Below are 17,970 nucleotides of genomic sequence, written 5' to 3'. Positions count from 1 at the left end.
ATTATCGTGCACCACTAATAAGCACCCTTTTAACTTAATACAACTTAAGAGGCTAACAGGTGGCCAATAAACAAATGTTCCCAAAGTTAGCAAATCCCCTATAAAAAAAATGTAGCTTTTAAAAAAAACTAAATGAGCTATTCAACTTTAAAAAGGGTTACTCAGAGTAAATACAACTCAAGTTCTGCAGGGAACATGGCCACCCCTCTTGATGTCTTTACATTAAGCTGGTCTGAGAGCACTGCATTATGGGGGCAGAAAAACAAATAGTGAACATTTTAAGAAAGCAGAGTAAAGGGCTTAAGGATGAAATATTTGTAAGTAGTTAGGTTTAATACATTTTTGCCCCCACCTTTTTGGATAATTTCTGGAGCAAATTATTTTCCAAGAAAATACACTAAAATGTATCCTATACAATTATGATTGTGTGTTGGAAACATTAAAGTAACATTTACATGTTATCATAAAAACAATCTTAGTTTTTCCACAGTTACCCTAACAGAGGATGCAATACAAGAGCAGGACAATGAAAACAGAGGAGGATACAAGTATAAAAGTATATAAAGATTTGCAAGGCATAAGAGAGGGTGAGAAGGGATGGATGAGGTCAATTAAACCGAAATTGAAAAAACAAAATGATGAAAGTGACAGTGAGATGACACAGAGAGTGATGAAAGACGCCGTGCTTTAGAGGAAACAAAGCAGCAGGCAAGATTTGTACATCAAAGTTACAAAAGAGAAGTACAAAATACGCAGCATAACTTATGTGTAATAAGGTCCATTAATGCTTCTGTCATTGAATTTGCACTTGTTGTTTTTGATTATTTGTATGATCATTACAGGATGCATATTTTGTCCAGAAACCTCATTATTGTGTCACTTAGCTCGAGGTAGGGGTCTGGCTCTGAGTGCTGACAGAGTTTGTCCACAAAGGACCAACCTGCCAAACAGCCACCCTATAATAACAGGCTGTAGGTTACGCTGTGGTTGCCATGGAGTCTCCAGGGGTGACGGGCAGAGAATAGATCATGGTTTTTGTAATTAGAGAAGATTGCGCATGGTTTTGTCCACAGCTGGGCAAAAAAAAAAACAAGCTCTCATGCAAACACAAAAAAACACCGCTCACAGTGATGGTGAGAGGCTGCGGGTCACAGGTAACAGAGTGGGAGGAAAGGGAGTGTCAAACATCAGCAGGGAGATATACAACAGAACAGATTGGTGGATAGTTATCATCATGGCAAACAGACTGTATTTCTTGGTTTAGATTTGGTTTAATGAGTGGTTGCAATGAAGTCAGGTTCTTAATACAAAACATCAAAAACAAAGCTATCATCTGCATACACAGACACTTACCCCAACCCTAAAGCTGCCTTCATGATGTGTCATTTGCTCTTTGCTCACCCCAAAGTAGGACGCAGAGCCTTCCGGTGAAAACAGCCAGTTAAGTTTTGTTTCTGGTTACCACCCTCGCTAGCTTGTGCTGTTTAGCACAGCTATCACCTGATTGGTTGCCAGTCAAAAAGACAGCAGCAATCGAGGTCAAAGTTCAAGTCTTTTGAACTTTGGGCAACACTCGGCTACAATTACACACTGTGCAAAGCGCCGAATCAGGCAGCACCGCTCTCCTTAGAAACACAACAGCCGCTTTACCAGTTACAGCTTAACCCCTCAGAACAATACACAAGCCCTGAAGGTAAAAAGGAAACATTCTGCGGATCTATTCCTGTGTTTATGACTTAAGAACAAGAGTTCTCGGCATGATTAAATAATTATTGACAGATACAGGGAGCAGGCATAACTTTATTTCTGTTTGCATTTGGTTCATTTGCGGTCTTCAATATGTTATCAAAGAGGTGATGTTGTGACCAATCTTCTTGTATTTATGTCCAATTTCTGAATCTACAGTTTATCACCTTCAACTTTATTGGGTTAACTAAATAAATAACAGCAGCATATGTATCATATCATTTCCAATTGATTCTATTACATGAGCAGATTTTCAAGTGGATATTGACTCAGGTATGCTTTGATTATGCTGTATCGGCTCTGTGATCAATTGTGAACTGTGTATAATGTGAGTAAAGGTCCAAATGTCTTGGGTCGTTTAGTTCAATATATATTCCTTTTTCACCTTGTTAATATTTATTGAGCAGAGAAGCAATATTTTTTAAACTGGCTTTTTCCAGATTATATTTGGATATCTTTTCATGTTATATGGAACAAACATTTTTGGAATATGCTAAATCATTGAACATGACTTCTGGGCATTTTTTTCTGCATTTAATCTCAATGAAAATAGGTTGTCCTTGTGTATTACAATTCTTATCACACTGCTGTGACAAAGGAGCTGTTGGAAGTGTAAAAGTAAAAAGTAAAATCAACAGACGGTTTGACAGGTACTTTCTTTGTGCTGTTTTTAAATTGGTTCACGCACAACACACATCATACATGGGAAATAATTTGCTCTATTATAGACACCTTCTGATGCAAATCTATACACATTAGAGATGGCAAATCCGGATCATTTTATGGACTTGGAGTCTTCTGCGTCAATCATTGAAGAGATCCGGATCATACGAGTCATTTGAGTCATTTGAGTCATATGAGTCAGCATGACCAAGACCGTAGAAATCCTACCGGTGAAACCGAAAAGTTGTTGCATTTAACCAGCATATTAAACTAACGTTACATTAACCTCCGCTACACAGTGTCTTTTGCTTTAATAAAACATGTGTGTGTGTGTGCATTTTAAAAAATAAGTGTTTTGCATTATATGTATATAGTTATTTTAATATGTTCCTGTACTTAAGCTAATTTTGCACAATTGTGTTTTCATTTAATAATAATAATAATAATAATAATAATAATAATAATAATAATAATTGTATAATTACATTTTATATATTCTAACTGTTTTGCAATTTTCTATCATTTGTTTCTTTTTGTGTGCCATGTTCAAAATAAACGAGTTTCCAAGTAAGATCCTTATTGGAAATGCAGATATTATTACAGGAGACTGTTGCACAACATGACCATTTTGTTAGAAGTCTACACTGAAACTTAATTTAGAGCCGGAAAAATCGCGGGATCCGTGAATCCAGGTCAATGATCGAGAGAGACCAGTAGCCTACGAGGACTCAGAGCCGTAACATAGAGCACACACACACACACACACACACACACACACACACACACACACACACACACACACACACACACACACACACACACACACACACACACACACACACACACACACACACACACACACACACACACACACACACACACACACACACACACACACACACACACACACACACACACACACACACACACACACACGGTGTGCAGTGGCCTTGAATGCAAAACGTTTATAATTGTCACTCCAGCTCTCTGGCAGCCATTATATTCCACTGCGTCATTAAGTGGACATTTATAAGATCGTCATTACAATTTGAAATAACTTCCTATTGTTCAAATTAAAGTGTCACTCATTTTAGGCCTGGAGTCCAAATGATGAATACAAGTTTGGTGAAAGCCATTAAGAGAAAGTCCCTCACACTATTCAGGATACGAAAAAGTTGCCACCACCATTTGGCATTTACTATTCCGTTGTACTCCTAGCTAACACAATTACCTTGTCCATTATAAGCCAGTGATCTTATGTTGGTCATGATGAGAGGGAGGGTTTCTCTGGACCAAGCTCTCCTCATTCGTCTCTTCTGTTTACCCTGCATCCTTTGTGTACTTCTTTAGATTTCAGTGGGGATAGCCGTTAGGGGGCCGATATTCCGCATTTGACCGATTATCGGTATCGGCCTTTTTAAAAAAAATCAAATTGCCGATAAAACTTTGGCTCTGATGCGGCCGTTTCTCTGGCTGCAGTCACCACTCTGTGTACACGAGCAATGTCCCGCCCACAGCGCTATCTGATAGGCTATTACTGAAGATTTTCCGGGCGGGAGCCAGCCAGAGAGGCGGGACCTTCTCAGATTACAGGCAGGTGCGAAAGAACGCAGACACAGACTGAAGCAAGCAGCAGCGCTGAGCGGCAGAGCCATACATGTGTTAAACCAAAGTTCAATAAACATCCCTATCCCCTATGCTGAAGTTTCAAAAACACCACGATCTTATGATCCAATTCTATCAGTTTCCCAGTTACACAGGGACGCGGGAAGTCAGTCAGAGTTGGGGGTGCGTGCAGCGTCTCGCAGCGGAGTAACTGGTGCGGAGGGGGGGGGGGGGGGGGGGGGGGGGGGATTGTTCCGACCACCATGCTAGCCTGCTTACATTTAGTCGGCATCAAATAATCTAATCGTTTCCACACTGGTGAAAATACAAATGAGGCTAAATGGAGAGGCATATAATGTATGTTGAGCAGTGCTGGAATTGGGCCGGTACTCACCGGTACGCAGTACCGGCACTTCTGGTTCTGACCCATGGAGTACCGGCACTTCTTGCTCAGTACCGGCATGCTGGCGGTACTCCGGTACTCATGCACCGTGCCAGTACTCAACACTCTCCCGCCGTTCTTATTATACATCCATATACAGTGCTTGAATTGGAATGAAAAAGGTGCCAGTACTCTAAAATCAGCAACTTTTTCAAGTCAATTTTATATATACAGCCCACAAACAAGAATTTGGCTACTATCATGCTGGTGGGTTTGTCTCTTTACTACTGTATATTTTAGAAAGGTTCACTGTACTTAACATTTTTTATGATAGGCAGCGGATATGGCTAAAGCTCAGTAAGGTCAATATTAACTGAAAATATAGCAATCAAAGTCTAGATCTTCTGCTGAAGACACATGAAGCAGAGACCTTTCAGGTGAGAGCCCCTCTGGTGGTGTTCAACATTAATGACAAGGAAACAAAGCTCTGGTCAGAAGCATTTTTTATAAAAAGCTTTAACAAAATTAAGTATTTGTGTACATTTTGAATGCAATCTAACTTTCCAACTCAGAAAACGAAAAAGTGCCAAAAGTCTTCTCACATGGCTGAGCTGCTTTGCAATATACTTCACCACTGAAGAATACAAATATGTATAAAGTAAACTATGATGCAATCTAACTTTCCAACTCAGAAAAATTATAAAGAGCATGAACAAAGAACATGTAAAAACAAATGCAAAATTTGCACAATCTAAAATGAGAAACTGTAACTGCAAGTAACAAAGTCTGAGCCATGGTAAAGAGTTACATTGAACACCAAGCTGATCAGATAACTCCCTGGTTGGTCTGAAGTCCTTCTATCTCCAGGATCTGTACAAATCGGCACATTATGCCAAAAGTCTTCTCACTGGGTGAGCTGCTTTGCAATATACTTCACATTGTTAGAAAAGGCTCCAGAAGGCCTTGGGGACATCAGTATCAGGGGCTGGAGCTGGACAGGCTCTTTCATCAGCACTTCTCCTTCCCTTTGCCAGCCAGGACCTCACATACTGTTCCGGATTGAACTGTCCTAGTGATGGTCCATTACATTTAATGAAAACCAGGCTGGACAGTCGGCTGACAGAGAGAGCATTCCTTTTTGCAGTAAGGATATCGTTCATGCAGCTGAATGCCCGCTCACACTCACTAGTGGAGACAGCGATGGTTCGGACTGCTTTCAGTAGAGGCTCCATGGCAGCAGGTGTACGGGATGCCCTGGTTTCCTTGTATTCGCGAAAGCCCTGAACAGTCTCTCTTCTGTCCACTTTCAGCACTTCGCACAAACGTAGCACCTCTACGTCCCCATACTGTACGTCTAACTCCTCTTCAGGCCAACTTCCAGGATGGATAACTTTCATGTCCTGGATTAGCTGATTGTCCCGGGCCTCCCGGCCATGTAATGGGATTTCTCTTATGCTGACATGAGAGAAGGTTGTGGAAGTCATTCTGTGTCTCAGATTCTCTACCATACTGCGGAAAAACTGACCTGCATGAATCTGTACAAGCCTGCCATTCTCACGCAGGGCAACACCCTTGAAGGACTTCTCAGCTAGAGCTGTATGAACTGTAGTCATGTGTTGGCCAGGCATGGTGACCATGGATTCAAAAACTCATATTTCTCGAGTTAAGAGCCTATCTGCTGTAGGCAGTGTCATCTCTCTTTTTTGGAGTTGCCGAGAGAGGTCGCTGAGCTCTGTGAGCGCATCGTACATCAGTCCCAGATTGCTGACAAACGTTGCAGATGTGAGCACATCATCCAGGCCCTTGTACTTTGCTCTGTCTCTGGAATCCCTGCTCGTGTCGTTTGCAGCATTTGTGAAGTGATCATGAAGCACTCGGTAGTTTTCCCAGACTGCTCTGACGCTCCTTTCACTTGAAGCCACCCAGCGGATGGACAAAACACGCCCTATCACCAGGAGACGCTGTCCGACTGCTTGCGCACACTGCGCTAACTGCCTCTGATTTTTGGGGGAGGCATGGAACAAGGAATAGAGTTTGTCAAAAAAGATCTGGAAATGATTGAGCCCTGAGACCTCCTTGACCACATCCCCAACTGCCAGCTCTAGACGATGATTGGAGCAGTGCCACACAAACAGGCTTGGGAATTTACTACACAACTGGGTAGCAACGCCTGTTCTCTTCCCTAGCATGACTGAAACCCCATCACATGCAAAAGAAACGAAACACTGACCTAAAAAGTCCTGTTAAAATCTCTTCCAAGACACTCCATTAACGCCTTTGTGATGTCATCAGCCGTTGTTCCATCCAACTCGATCAGCTCCCAAAACAACGTTTCGGGCTCAGCATCAGCTAATGCTGAGCGTAGACACACAACAAGCACCGTTTTACCACTAATAGTGGTAGATTCATCGACCAAAACACAGAGTTTTCTTTGGTTTTCTGTAATGTCTTTTGCCATTGTTTTTCTTCAGCTCATGAGCTATGTGGTCGATGATTTCGCCACAGGTTTTATTGGAGTGCAAAACCCTGCCCACGTTCAGCCCATTCAGTTTCTGAACATTCAAATCAATTGGCATGTCTGTGAATGGCCGGCTATGTTTGCCAATTTTATATGCCGTTCGAAAAACTCTGATAGTGGTGTCTAATTCAGATGTATGCATAGACTGCACTTGATGTTGAATAGTTTCACGTGAAGCAGATGTAAGGATGTCAGCAGCTTTTACATGGGCTTGTGATTCTTTATGTTCTTTGATTTTTTTTATATATATGGATGTATAATAAGAACGGCGGGAGAGTGTTGAGTACTGGCACGGTGCATGAGTACCGGAGTACCGCCAGCATGCCGGTACTGAGCAAGAAGTGCCGGTACTCCATGGGTCAGAACCAGAAGTGCCGGTACTGCGTACCGGTGAGTACCGGCCCAATTCCAGCACTGTCCATATATATATATACATCCGCCCGGTACTCAGTAGATGCGTCATGAGGTGCCGAACGGACATTCTCATCGCTCTAACGGCTGGAGTTTCACAGCGGCTGTCAGCTGTTTACTCCTGTCATTCAAACAGAACGTGCTGGAGAGGGGGCGGGGCTTATCTTCTCCATGTAAATACTGTGGTGGAAACGACTATGTCAAAATTAACCTATTTGACCGTGATTTAATAGTAATACACGTTTCAAAATAATAATAATAATAATGCCGAAGTAACAACATACTGAAAACTGTTAGTAAAACCATGTTTTAATGCTTTACAATTTACATACCTAGATGCACGTGTGTTGTGTTTATGCAGTGCAACTCCCACCCAGTGGGTGGCTATGTAGAGTGATAGAACAGAGCAGGCACGCCCCGGAGAGAAGGAAAGCAAGTCACGTCACAAATTAGCATTTCTAAAATGTTAGCGTGGATTAATAAAAGTGCACAAAAGACAGCGGTTGTCGCCGGAAGAAACTTCAAATACAGAGAATGCTGTGCCTGTGTTGGAAATTGTGTCTGATGGGGAGCTTTCTTTGGTTGATCCTCCTGCTCCAAGTTCTAGTGCATTAGCATTAGCACTAGCTCCGCCGCCTCCTCCAGAGCCTCTAAAGTTAGCTGCTGCTGGCGCAACTGCCACCACCAACACCGGGCAAAGCGATGCACCTGACTGCTGGACAACGGACCAGGTGCAATATTTTTGCAAGACCAATGCATGGCTCCTTCTTAAAGATAAGAAGCTAGGATGTCGGATATGCAGAGATGTCAAATCTTTGGGAATACACACTGGACAAGGACTGAAACTGTCAACTGAATGGGGTGAGTGTGCAGTGTCTCATTTCGGTGTTGACAAGGGCAAACAACAAGCTAGCCTGAGAAAAAAAAATCAAAGAACATAAAGAATCACAAGCCCATGTAAAAGCTGCTGACATCCTTACATCTGCTTCACGTGAAACTATTCAACATCAAGTGCAGTCTATGCATACATCTGAATTAGACACCACTATCAGAGTTTTTCGAACGGCATATACAATTGGCAAACATAGCCGGCCATTCACAGACATGCCAATTGATTTGAATGTTCAGAAACTGAATGGGCTGAACGTGGGCAGGGTTTTGCACTCCAATAAAACCTGTGGCGAAATCATCGACCACATAGCTCATGAGCTGAAGAAAAAAATGGCAAAAGACATTACAGAAAACCAAAGAAAACTCTGTGTTTTGGTCGATGAATCTACCACTATTAGTGGTAAAACGGTGCTTGTTGTGTGTCTACGCTCAGCATTAGCTGATGCTGAGCCCGAAACGTTGTTTTGGGAGCTGATCGAGTTGGATGGAACAACGGCTGATGACATCACAAAGGCGTTAATGGAGTGTCTTGGAAGAGATTTTAACAGGACTTTTTAGGTCAGTGTTTCGTTTCTTTTGCATGTGATGGGGCTTCAGTCATGCTAGGGAAGAGAACAGGCGTTGCTACCCAGTTGTGTAGTAAATTCCCAAGCCTGTTTGTGTGGCACTGCTCCAATCATCGTCTAGAGCTGGCAGTTGGGGATGTGGTCAAGGAGGTCTCAGGGCTCAATCATTTCCAGATCTTTTTTGACAAACTCTATTCCTTGTTCCATGCCTCCCCCAAAAATCAGAGGCAGTTAGCGCAGTGTGCGCAAGCAGTCGGACAGCGTCTCCTGGTGATAGGGCGTGTTTTTTGCTGGGTGGCTTCAAGTGAAAGGAGCGTCAGAGCAGTCTGGGAAAACTACCGAGTGCTTCATGATCACTTCACAAATGCTGCAAACGACACGAGCAGGGATTCCAGAGACAGAGCAAAGTACAAGGGCCTGGATGATGTGCTCACATCTGCAACGTTTGTCAGCAATCTGGGACTGATGTACGATGCGCTCACAGAGCTCAGCGACCTCTCTCGGCAACTCCAAAAAAGAGAGATGACACTGCCTACAGCAGATAGGCTCTTAACTCGAGAAATACGAGTTTTTGAATCCATGGTCACCATGCCTGGCCCACACATGACTACAGTTCATACAGCTCTAGCTGAGAAGTCCTTCAAGGGTGTTGCCCTGCGTGAGAATGGCAGGCTTGTACAGATTCATGCAGGTCAGTTTTTCCGCAGTATGGTAGAGAATCTGAGACACAGAATGACTTCCACAACCTTCTCTCATGTCAGCACAAGAGAAATCCCATTACATGGCCGGGAGGCCCGGGACAATCAGCTAATCCAGGACATGAAAGTTATCCATCCTGGAAGTTGGCCTGAAGAGGAGTTAGACGTACAGTATGGGGACGTAGAGGTGCTACGTTTGTGCGAAGTGCTGAAAGTGGACAGAAGAGAGACTGTTCAGGGCTTTCGCGAATACAAGGAAACCAGGGCATCCCGTACACCTGCTGCCATGGAGCCTCTACTGAAAGCAGTCCGAACCATCGCTGTCTCCACTAGTGAGTGTGAGCGGGCATTCAGCTGCATGAACGATATCCTTACTGCAAAAAGGAATGCTCTCTCTGTCAGCCGACTGTCCAGCCTGGTTTTCATTAAATGTAATGGACCATCACTAGGACAGTTCAATCCGGAACAGTATGTGAGGTCCTGGCTGGCAAAGGGAAGGAGAAGTGCTGATGAAAGAGCCTGTCCAGCTCCAGCCCCTGATACTGATGTCCCCAAGGCCTTCTGGAGCCTTTTCTAACAATGTGAAGTATATTGCAAAGCAGCTCACCCAGTGAGAAGACTTTTGGCATAATGTGCCAATTTGTACAGATCCTGGAGATAGAAGGACTTCAGACCAACCAGGGAGTTATCTGATCAGCTTGGTGTTCAATGTAACTCTTTACCATGGCTCAGACTTTGTTACTTGCAGTTACAGTTTCTCATTTTAGATTGTGCAAATTTTGCATTTGTTTTTACATGTTCTTTGTTCATGCTCTTTATAATTTTTCTGAGTTGGAAAGTTAGATTGCATCATAGTTTACTTTATACATATTTGTATTCTTCAGTGGTGAAGTATATTGCAAAGCAGCTCAGCCATGTGAGAAGACTTTTGGCACTTTTTCGTTTTCTGAGTTGGAAAGTTAGATTGCATTCAAAATGTACACAAATACTTAATTTTGTTAAAGCTTTTTATAAAAAATGCTTCTGACCAGAGCTTTGTTTCCTTGTCATTAATGTTGAACACCACCAGAGGGGCTCTCACCTGAAAGGTCTCTGCTTCATGTGTCTTCAGCAGAAGATCTAGACTTTGATTGCTATATTTTCAGTTAATATTGACCTTACTGAGCTTTAGCCATATCCGCTGCCTATCATAAAAAATGTTAAGTACAGTGAACCTTTCTAAAATATACAGTAGTAAAGAGACAAACCCACCAGCATGATAGTAGCCAAATTCTTGTTTGTGGGCTGTATATATAAAATTGACTTGAAAAAGTTGCTGATTTTAGAGTACTGGCACCTTTTTCATTCCAATTCAAGCACTGATGTTGAGTGAAAAGCTACCTCAATTCATATCTCATTACAGCACCAGACATGTACATTGTGCTAAGTGTGGCTCTTTGGAATCAGCACTAGATCCCTGGTGATTCGTATTTGGTCTCACAAGCCAAGGACTTTATGCAAATTCCTTCCATTATTTCCTGGCCCTGCCTCCGCACATGATGCATTGCGACATGGATTTTTGAGATGAGATGAGCTTTGTCATTTATTTTATATACAACAGCAGAATTGCACTGAGCTGCTAACTATAACACTTGTGTTGAGCTGCAATCCGAGTGACACATTTATTATTGCTTTATTCTTCACAGTTTAAGTCACAGCTTTGGGGATGTGTCATTTGTCTGGAGGACTGAGAAGCTCCCCCTCTCCCTCCCCTCTCCTCTCCTCTTGATTCCTCCTCTCCTCACGTCCTGTATCTTCTCCTCTTTCCTCACTGTCCTTCCAACCCTCCCAGCTGGAACACTGTGTTTACTTACTCAGCACTTCCTCATCTCCCTTTCTTTTGCTTCTCTCTATGTTCTAATGACACTGCAGTAGTTGTGGATGTTCGCTGTGTCCTTGTGGTAAGTTATTCAAGGGTTATCTCAAGGTTTCTCAGCCCTGGGCATAAATATTTCAGGTTGTTTGGATGTGAACTGATGAGACAGATAGCAGACTTGACAGCTATACCAGAAAGGCTGCGATGCATGACTTTCTCTGGGTGTTTGAAGAGGTGTTATTCCTTAATTCACCCCACATTAACCTGCGAGAGAGCAAATGTCTATTGACTGCATGGTTGCACCAAGACAGTTTATTATAATAAGCTCCTTAAAGTGTTAATTTTTCTCTCTGGCTTGTGTCTGTGCAGATGGAAAGGTGTACGCGTTGGGAGGAATGGGAGCCGACACAACGCCACAGGCTCTGGTGAGGGTCTATGAGGCGGAGAAGGACCAATGGCAGCCCATGACTTCCATGCCCACGCCGCGGTACGGAGCCACGCCCTTCGTAAGAGGAAACAAAATCTACATGATGGGTAGGAAACAATTTCTAATCTAATTGTTCTCCTTTTTAGTTCATAATTTTATAATATATAAAATATAATTACTTTATTTACCAATACTCTCTGTTTCGCAAGTGGTTCCATGAATTGGCTTCAACATTATGTGAAATAATCCAATCACAATCATCATATTTTGATTTGTAAATTTGCAGATAAATACTCTGCTAAATATAAAACGTGTGAGATAACCACATGTAGGTAGTTGTTGCGTTGGATCAACTATTGGATTGCCATAAAATGTGCAAATACGACATTTATTACCCAAGAGGATTAATTATTCTTTCGTGAACTGGAGTTTATTGTCTGGCGAAACAACACAAGGTAAACATTTGTCGTTAAACATTCTCAACAACTGTTAAATAGATTGCGATAAACATGTTAACAATTTATTTGTTTATACAGCACCAACATCAGATCAAAATGTACATTTCTCAATTCAGAATAACATAAGCCTTGGTTATACTTTGTCTGATGCTAATGAGCAAATGTTGCATGCTAACACACTATACTAAGATGGTAAACATGGTCAACATAATATAGTTACTACTCTAGCATAGACACTTAAGTATTTTTTTTCTAAATGACATACTTAAAGGAGACCTATCATGCAAAATGCACATTTGTACGTCTTTTATACATGAATATGTGTCCCCGGTGTGTCAGGGAACTCACCAAGTGTCAGAAAACACAACCCTCTCTCTTTTCCTCCATACCCAAATCTCTAAAACGGGGCTGGAACGAATCTGATACAGACTGATACAGATTTGAAATTGTTCTGACGTCAGAAACGGGGGAGCTCCGCCTATATGGGCAACTCTCCACCTATCAGGGGAATGAGAGGTTGCCATGGCATGGTAACAGCATGATAAACAGCATGGTAACAGCATGGTAACAGCATGGTAACATGACGCTCGTGCCACGCCCCCCTCCTTTGCAGGGGGGCGTGGTCAGCTGCAGCTCATTTGCCACAGAATCAACCCCTGCAAAAACAGGGCTGGAATAGAGCAAATAGAGCGAAATGAGGCATGGCTAAAATGCATGATCTGTTTGGTATTTGTAAAAAAAAAACTTCACAGACATGTTTTGTATAGGTTGGCCCTACAATATATTATTCAAATATAGCATGATAGGTCCACTTTAAGTAAGTTACGACTTTTTACACTGATTCAGTTTTTCATTTAATCCCTTTAGCGACTTGTATTGCAACAATGCCATATGCATTTAGTACTTTTATAACATGCATTTTAGTGTAGGGAAAGTCATGGCTTCTCTTTTTTACCTACAGATATAAACCAAATAGCTTACCTCGTTGCCATTGGGAGCATTGTGTTAATGGGAAGAAACTCAGCTACCTGACGATATGAACAGTTTTTACCGAAACAAAACACAAGTCTAACGCCAAGCCTCTGAATTAGCACTAAGCGAAAGAGTGCTAACGCACTTAACACATAACTCACGGTAGAATATTTTATTTTTTATCGGATCTGCACAAACTATATATCATATGAAAGCTGAGATTCCACAGATTCCAATGGTATAAATATCATCACTGTTCAACCAAAAAGGCAAGCAAAGACAACACACAACTTCACTTTACGGGGCCAAAAAGGCAAATACGTCTTACCGTTGCTGTTTTCTGATCAAAAGTTGTGTTCAAGGGCATTACAACGCATACAAACGTGGCTGAAGGTTAATCCAATGTCTCTGTGTCACTTTGAAATGATTACTGATAATCCATCATTATATTTATGTCAATAAACAGAGTTTTCATATAGTGTATGAGAGCTGTAACCCAGCTTCCGGTTTTGGGCATGCTGGCTGCGCATCACTCTCATTCACCAATGGTAATGTTTAGATGGATATAGGAACCCCCCCTCGATTCTATTGGCTATATCAGTTAAAAAGAGATGTCAATCATCAAAATCGACCCATGGGTTCCAGAGATATGGCAAATCCACCCAATTGGTCCCAGAGGTGGTTTTTTCCCCCCTAAATCTCTCTAAAAAGGTCAAAAAGGTTTTGCATCAATCTTGATACAGGGTACTTATTATATGTTATAGTTTGGATTCCTTAATCTTTTTGTCTACTATCCCATCATTCAAGGGTGGTTTTCACTATAAGTAATGGATTTTTCTTTAGACGGAAACTATAATTTTTTGTTTTACTATGTTCAATCTGAATTTACTTTAAAATAAAAACATCTATATTGATTCTGACTGTTCTAAATCCAACTCACAGGTTTATCATTACTTTGAGAAAAAAGATTATTAATTTACCCCTTTTAGAAGTGAAGATATAGTAATTTGTTCTGGGCATGTCATTTTCGAGCCTGAGGCCTGAAAAACAGGCTCAGGGCTTAACAGGTTAAGGAGGCATTTGCATTTGGTTGAGATTGGGTTGGAGTAACGACCCTTACACACGGCGGCATGCGTTGCCGCTTGGCGGTGGGCGTGTCTTGAGCTTGGGGAGTTTACGCGAGCAACGCGACCAACAACCAATCACATGAATCTCTCCTGTCAATTGCATAAAAGGTTTTACATGTCACACTTTATATGATGAACATTTATGACATTAATGCCTATGGTGCTATTTTGCGCAATATTCCATAATGGCTAAATACTGTCTATGCCTGCTAGCTGTCCATTCAAACGAAGTACACTGGATATAAACTCCCCAAACAGGCGAAAACCTACCAGTTCTCATTCATAACACTCCGTTCGATGTCTCACTATGGGATGCGCCTCAACGCGTATGCAAACAGAAGCATCAATCTCATTACGCCAATCCTGATTGGCTGGTGATCTTGACGTCTACGTCAGGGAATCCTCCCACCCTTTAAGTAGCTTGCTCTACGTCGCAGCGTCATTCAAACACCTCTTCTCGCTTCAGAGCACATCTCGAATATCAGTAGCCGGGCTAGCTTAACGGTCCACAGACTGAACCCAAGCTAACATTCGGTCGACGGGCGCTTGCCGGTTACTTTTTTGCTTTGCAGAATAATTGAACAAATATTAACACACTAGTTAATATTGTAATCTGCCCCGCCGTTTTTTCTTTCGGGGGGGTATATACGAAGGTCGACCTGTGAGGGGGTCTCTGGAGCAGAGACCTCTGGAGCAGAGACCTCCAACGGTCACACATAAATTATCTGGAGCTTTTAGCGGTGTTCCTCACCCTGAAACGCTTTCTGCCTTTTCTCAGAGGACATCATGTCCTCGTGAGGACAGACAACACGACCACAATATCGTATATAAACCGCCAAGGGGGTTTGCGTTCTCTCCAGTTACACATGCTGGCACGCAAACTGATCTTATGGAGCTGCGGACGTCTCCTCTCTCTGAGAGCGACGCACGTACCTGGAGTGATGAACCTCGGGGCAGATCTGCTGTCCAGAGGTGCACCACTATATGCAGACTGGACTCTACATCCAATAATTTTGAGTCAGCTGTGGGTGCGTTACGGCCGGGCCGCGGTGGATCTGTTCGCATCAAAAGAAAACGCTCAATGTCAGCTGTTCTTTTCAATGCACGATTTAAACGCACCGTTAGGCGTGGACACGCTCGCGCACGTTTTGCCTCCGGTCCTTCTGTACGCGTTCCCACCCCTGGCTCTGATACCCCCAACTCTGGCCAGAGTGAGAGAACAACGCCACACACTGATCCTAATAGCTCCACACTGGCCTGCAATGTACTGGCTGGCGGAGATATATCAGCTGCTGTGCGGGCAGCCGTGGCAGCTCCCGCTACGCAGGGACATACTGTCTCAGGCGGGGGGATGATTTTTCACCCACACCCAGAGCGCTTGGCACTATGGGCCTGGCCCGTGAGTGGTATAACCTGAATACAGTGGGACTCTTTTCAATGTCCTGTCGGGGTGATTCTATCCTTTCTACAGGACCTGATTGATAAACACAGAGCTTTCTCTACGATCAAAGTGTACCTGGCTGCTATTGCTGCATGCCATGTGGGCTTTGAGGGAAAGACGGCTAGCCAACATCCCTTGGTCTGCCGTTTTATGAAAGGGGCTCGCAGGCTCCTCCCTGTTTCCAGGTCACTGGTGCCCTTATGGGACTTGGCAGTGGTTTTAGATGGGCTCACTCGACCTCCATTTGAACCCCTGGAAGAAGCTGACATGAAACACCTGTCACTGAAGACAGTGTTGTTACTGGCACAAACTGGCATCTGCCAAGCGAGTCAGTGACATTCATGCGCTCTCTGTACATCCTTCATGCACTCAGTTTGCCCCGGGACAAACGAGAGTGTTGCTGAAGCCCAACCCTGCCTTTGCACCAAAGGTGGTTGGCTCATGTACCCCCATTGACATTGAGGCATTTCCTACGCCACTGTGTTCCTCTGAGGAATAGCGGCCGAATTAGCTGTGCCCAGTCCGTGCTTTACACACCTATATGGACAGGTCAAAAGAGTTTCGATGCAATGACCAACTCTTTGTATCCTGGGCTAACCCTCATAAGGGCAAGCCCGTTACCAGGCAACGGCTCTCCCACTGGATTGTGGAAGCGATTGCTCTGGCTTATACGAGTCAGGGTTTGCAGGCACCAATGGGCCTGCGTGCTCATTCTACTCGTGGACTGGCTACATCCTGGGCTTTGTTCAAGGGTGTTTCCATCCAAGACATTTGTGCAGCAGCGAGCTGGTCCTCACCGCTCACTTGTGTCCACTTTTACAGGCTAGATGTCTCTGCTCCAAGTGTGGCCCGCGCAGTGCTGGGCCCCGTGTTGAGACACGGTTCTACCTGTTAAGTTCTGGTTGTTTTGGTGATTTTCGAGATAAACATGTCTAGCAATACGGGAGTTTAAATATCCCATAGTGAGACATCGAACGGAGTGTTATGAATGAGAACTATAGGTTACTTACGTAACCCCAGTTCTCAGAGTAACATGAAGTGAGATGTCTCACCAGACGGCCCTTCTTGCTAAGGCGAAGCGAGAAGAGGTGCTTATTTTTGAATGACGCTGCGACGTAGCGCAAGCTACTTAAAGGGTGGGTGGATTCCCTGACGTAGACGTCAAGATCACCAGCCAATCAGGATTGGCATAATGAGATTGATGCTTCTGTTTGCATACGCGTTGTCCCATAGTGAGACATCTCAATTCATGTTACTCTGAGAACTGGGGTTACTTAAGTAACCTATAGTTTTACCCACTGTCTCTGCCACCTCCCTCCATGCCTGGCTTCTCCGGTTTGTATCCCGGTAGGTGAACAGGGACTGATCATAAAGCACCGGGTGATTCCCTACCACTACGATTATTTTCTTCTCCATTTTGTGGCATATGAGGAAATGAACTGCGGTCTGGCTCTCCCAGCATACACGCGGTTTGATTGGCTAGCGCTTGTACTGGCAGATTTGCATAAACGGGATTTGATTGGCTGACACCTCCGTCGAGGCTTCAAAAGTAGAACATTGCTCTACTTTTGCAGCGAGCACCGCTGTTGTTAGCACTGTTATGCGATATGCAAGATTGTTAGTGGCGCTCGCAAGGCTTGCCACTTCCATTTTGGCCCGGCCACTGTGGTGGAATATCTTTTATAATATTGGTCAAAAGATATTAAGTTTACTTTTAAATATTTTATTTAGCACTCTGCAGAGTGGATCCAAGCTGTGGCAAATAAGGTCTGTTCTGCAATGATGACATGGGCAAAGAGTCGCCTTTCTTTATACATTTTCATGTGCTATAAAACAAAAAAGAAACATCCTTCTTCGCTAAAGATCTGCAACACGCAGCCTTCTTCTTTTCTTGGCCATCTGCCTCCTATTAAGGTGTGATCCCACAAGTAAACAAGGTCCTTTTGCACATACACAGTTTATTTTGTCTTTTGCTTAAAAGTTGAATCCCTATAAAGTCAGAGGAGAGAATGATAGTAGTATTTTTCCCAAATACACAACTACAGTGCCTGTACCAGGAGAAATCAGAGGTAAAATGTCACATGTGCAGGCAATACTGACCAGACTCCTTTCACGAAATGGAACAATAGTGTATTTATCTGTTTCGTAACTTCAATTTGTTGTAAACTTGGCCCCTGGGTTTCCACCGAGTTTCATTAAAATCAGGCAAT

The 17,970-nt window shown here is 43.2% G+C and overlaps 1 protein-coding gene across 1 annotated transcript in view; it reads left to right on the top strand.

Moving 5' to 3' along the window:
* The window catches only part of LOC117547688 (kelch domain-containing protein 8B-like), a 339,181-nt gene that overhangs the window by 207,982 nt on the left and 113,229 nt on the right, over positions 1 to 17,970 (top strand). The window contains exon 3 of the mRNA XM_034218459.1: positions 11,705 to 11,869. Coding sequence (XP_034074350.1) covers positions 11,705 to 11,869 — 165 coding nt within the window. The remainder of the gene's footprint in view (positions 1 to 11,704; positions 11,870 to 17,970) is intronic.

Source organism: Gymnodraco acuticeps, unplaced genomic scaffold, assembly GCF_902827175.1.
Source record: "Gymnodraco acuticeps unplaced genomic scaffold, fGymAcu1.1, whole genome shotgun sequence".
In the NCBI taxonomy this organism is placed as follows: Eukaryota; Metazoa; Chordata; class Actinopteri; order Perciformes; family Bathydraconidae; genus Gymnodraco; species Gymnodraco acuticeps.
The sequence above is the reverse complement of the archived record's forward strand: the minus strand, read 5'-3'. Positions and strand labels throughout refer to the sequence as shown.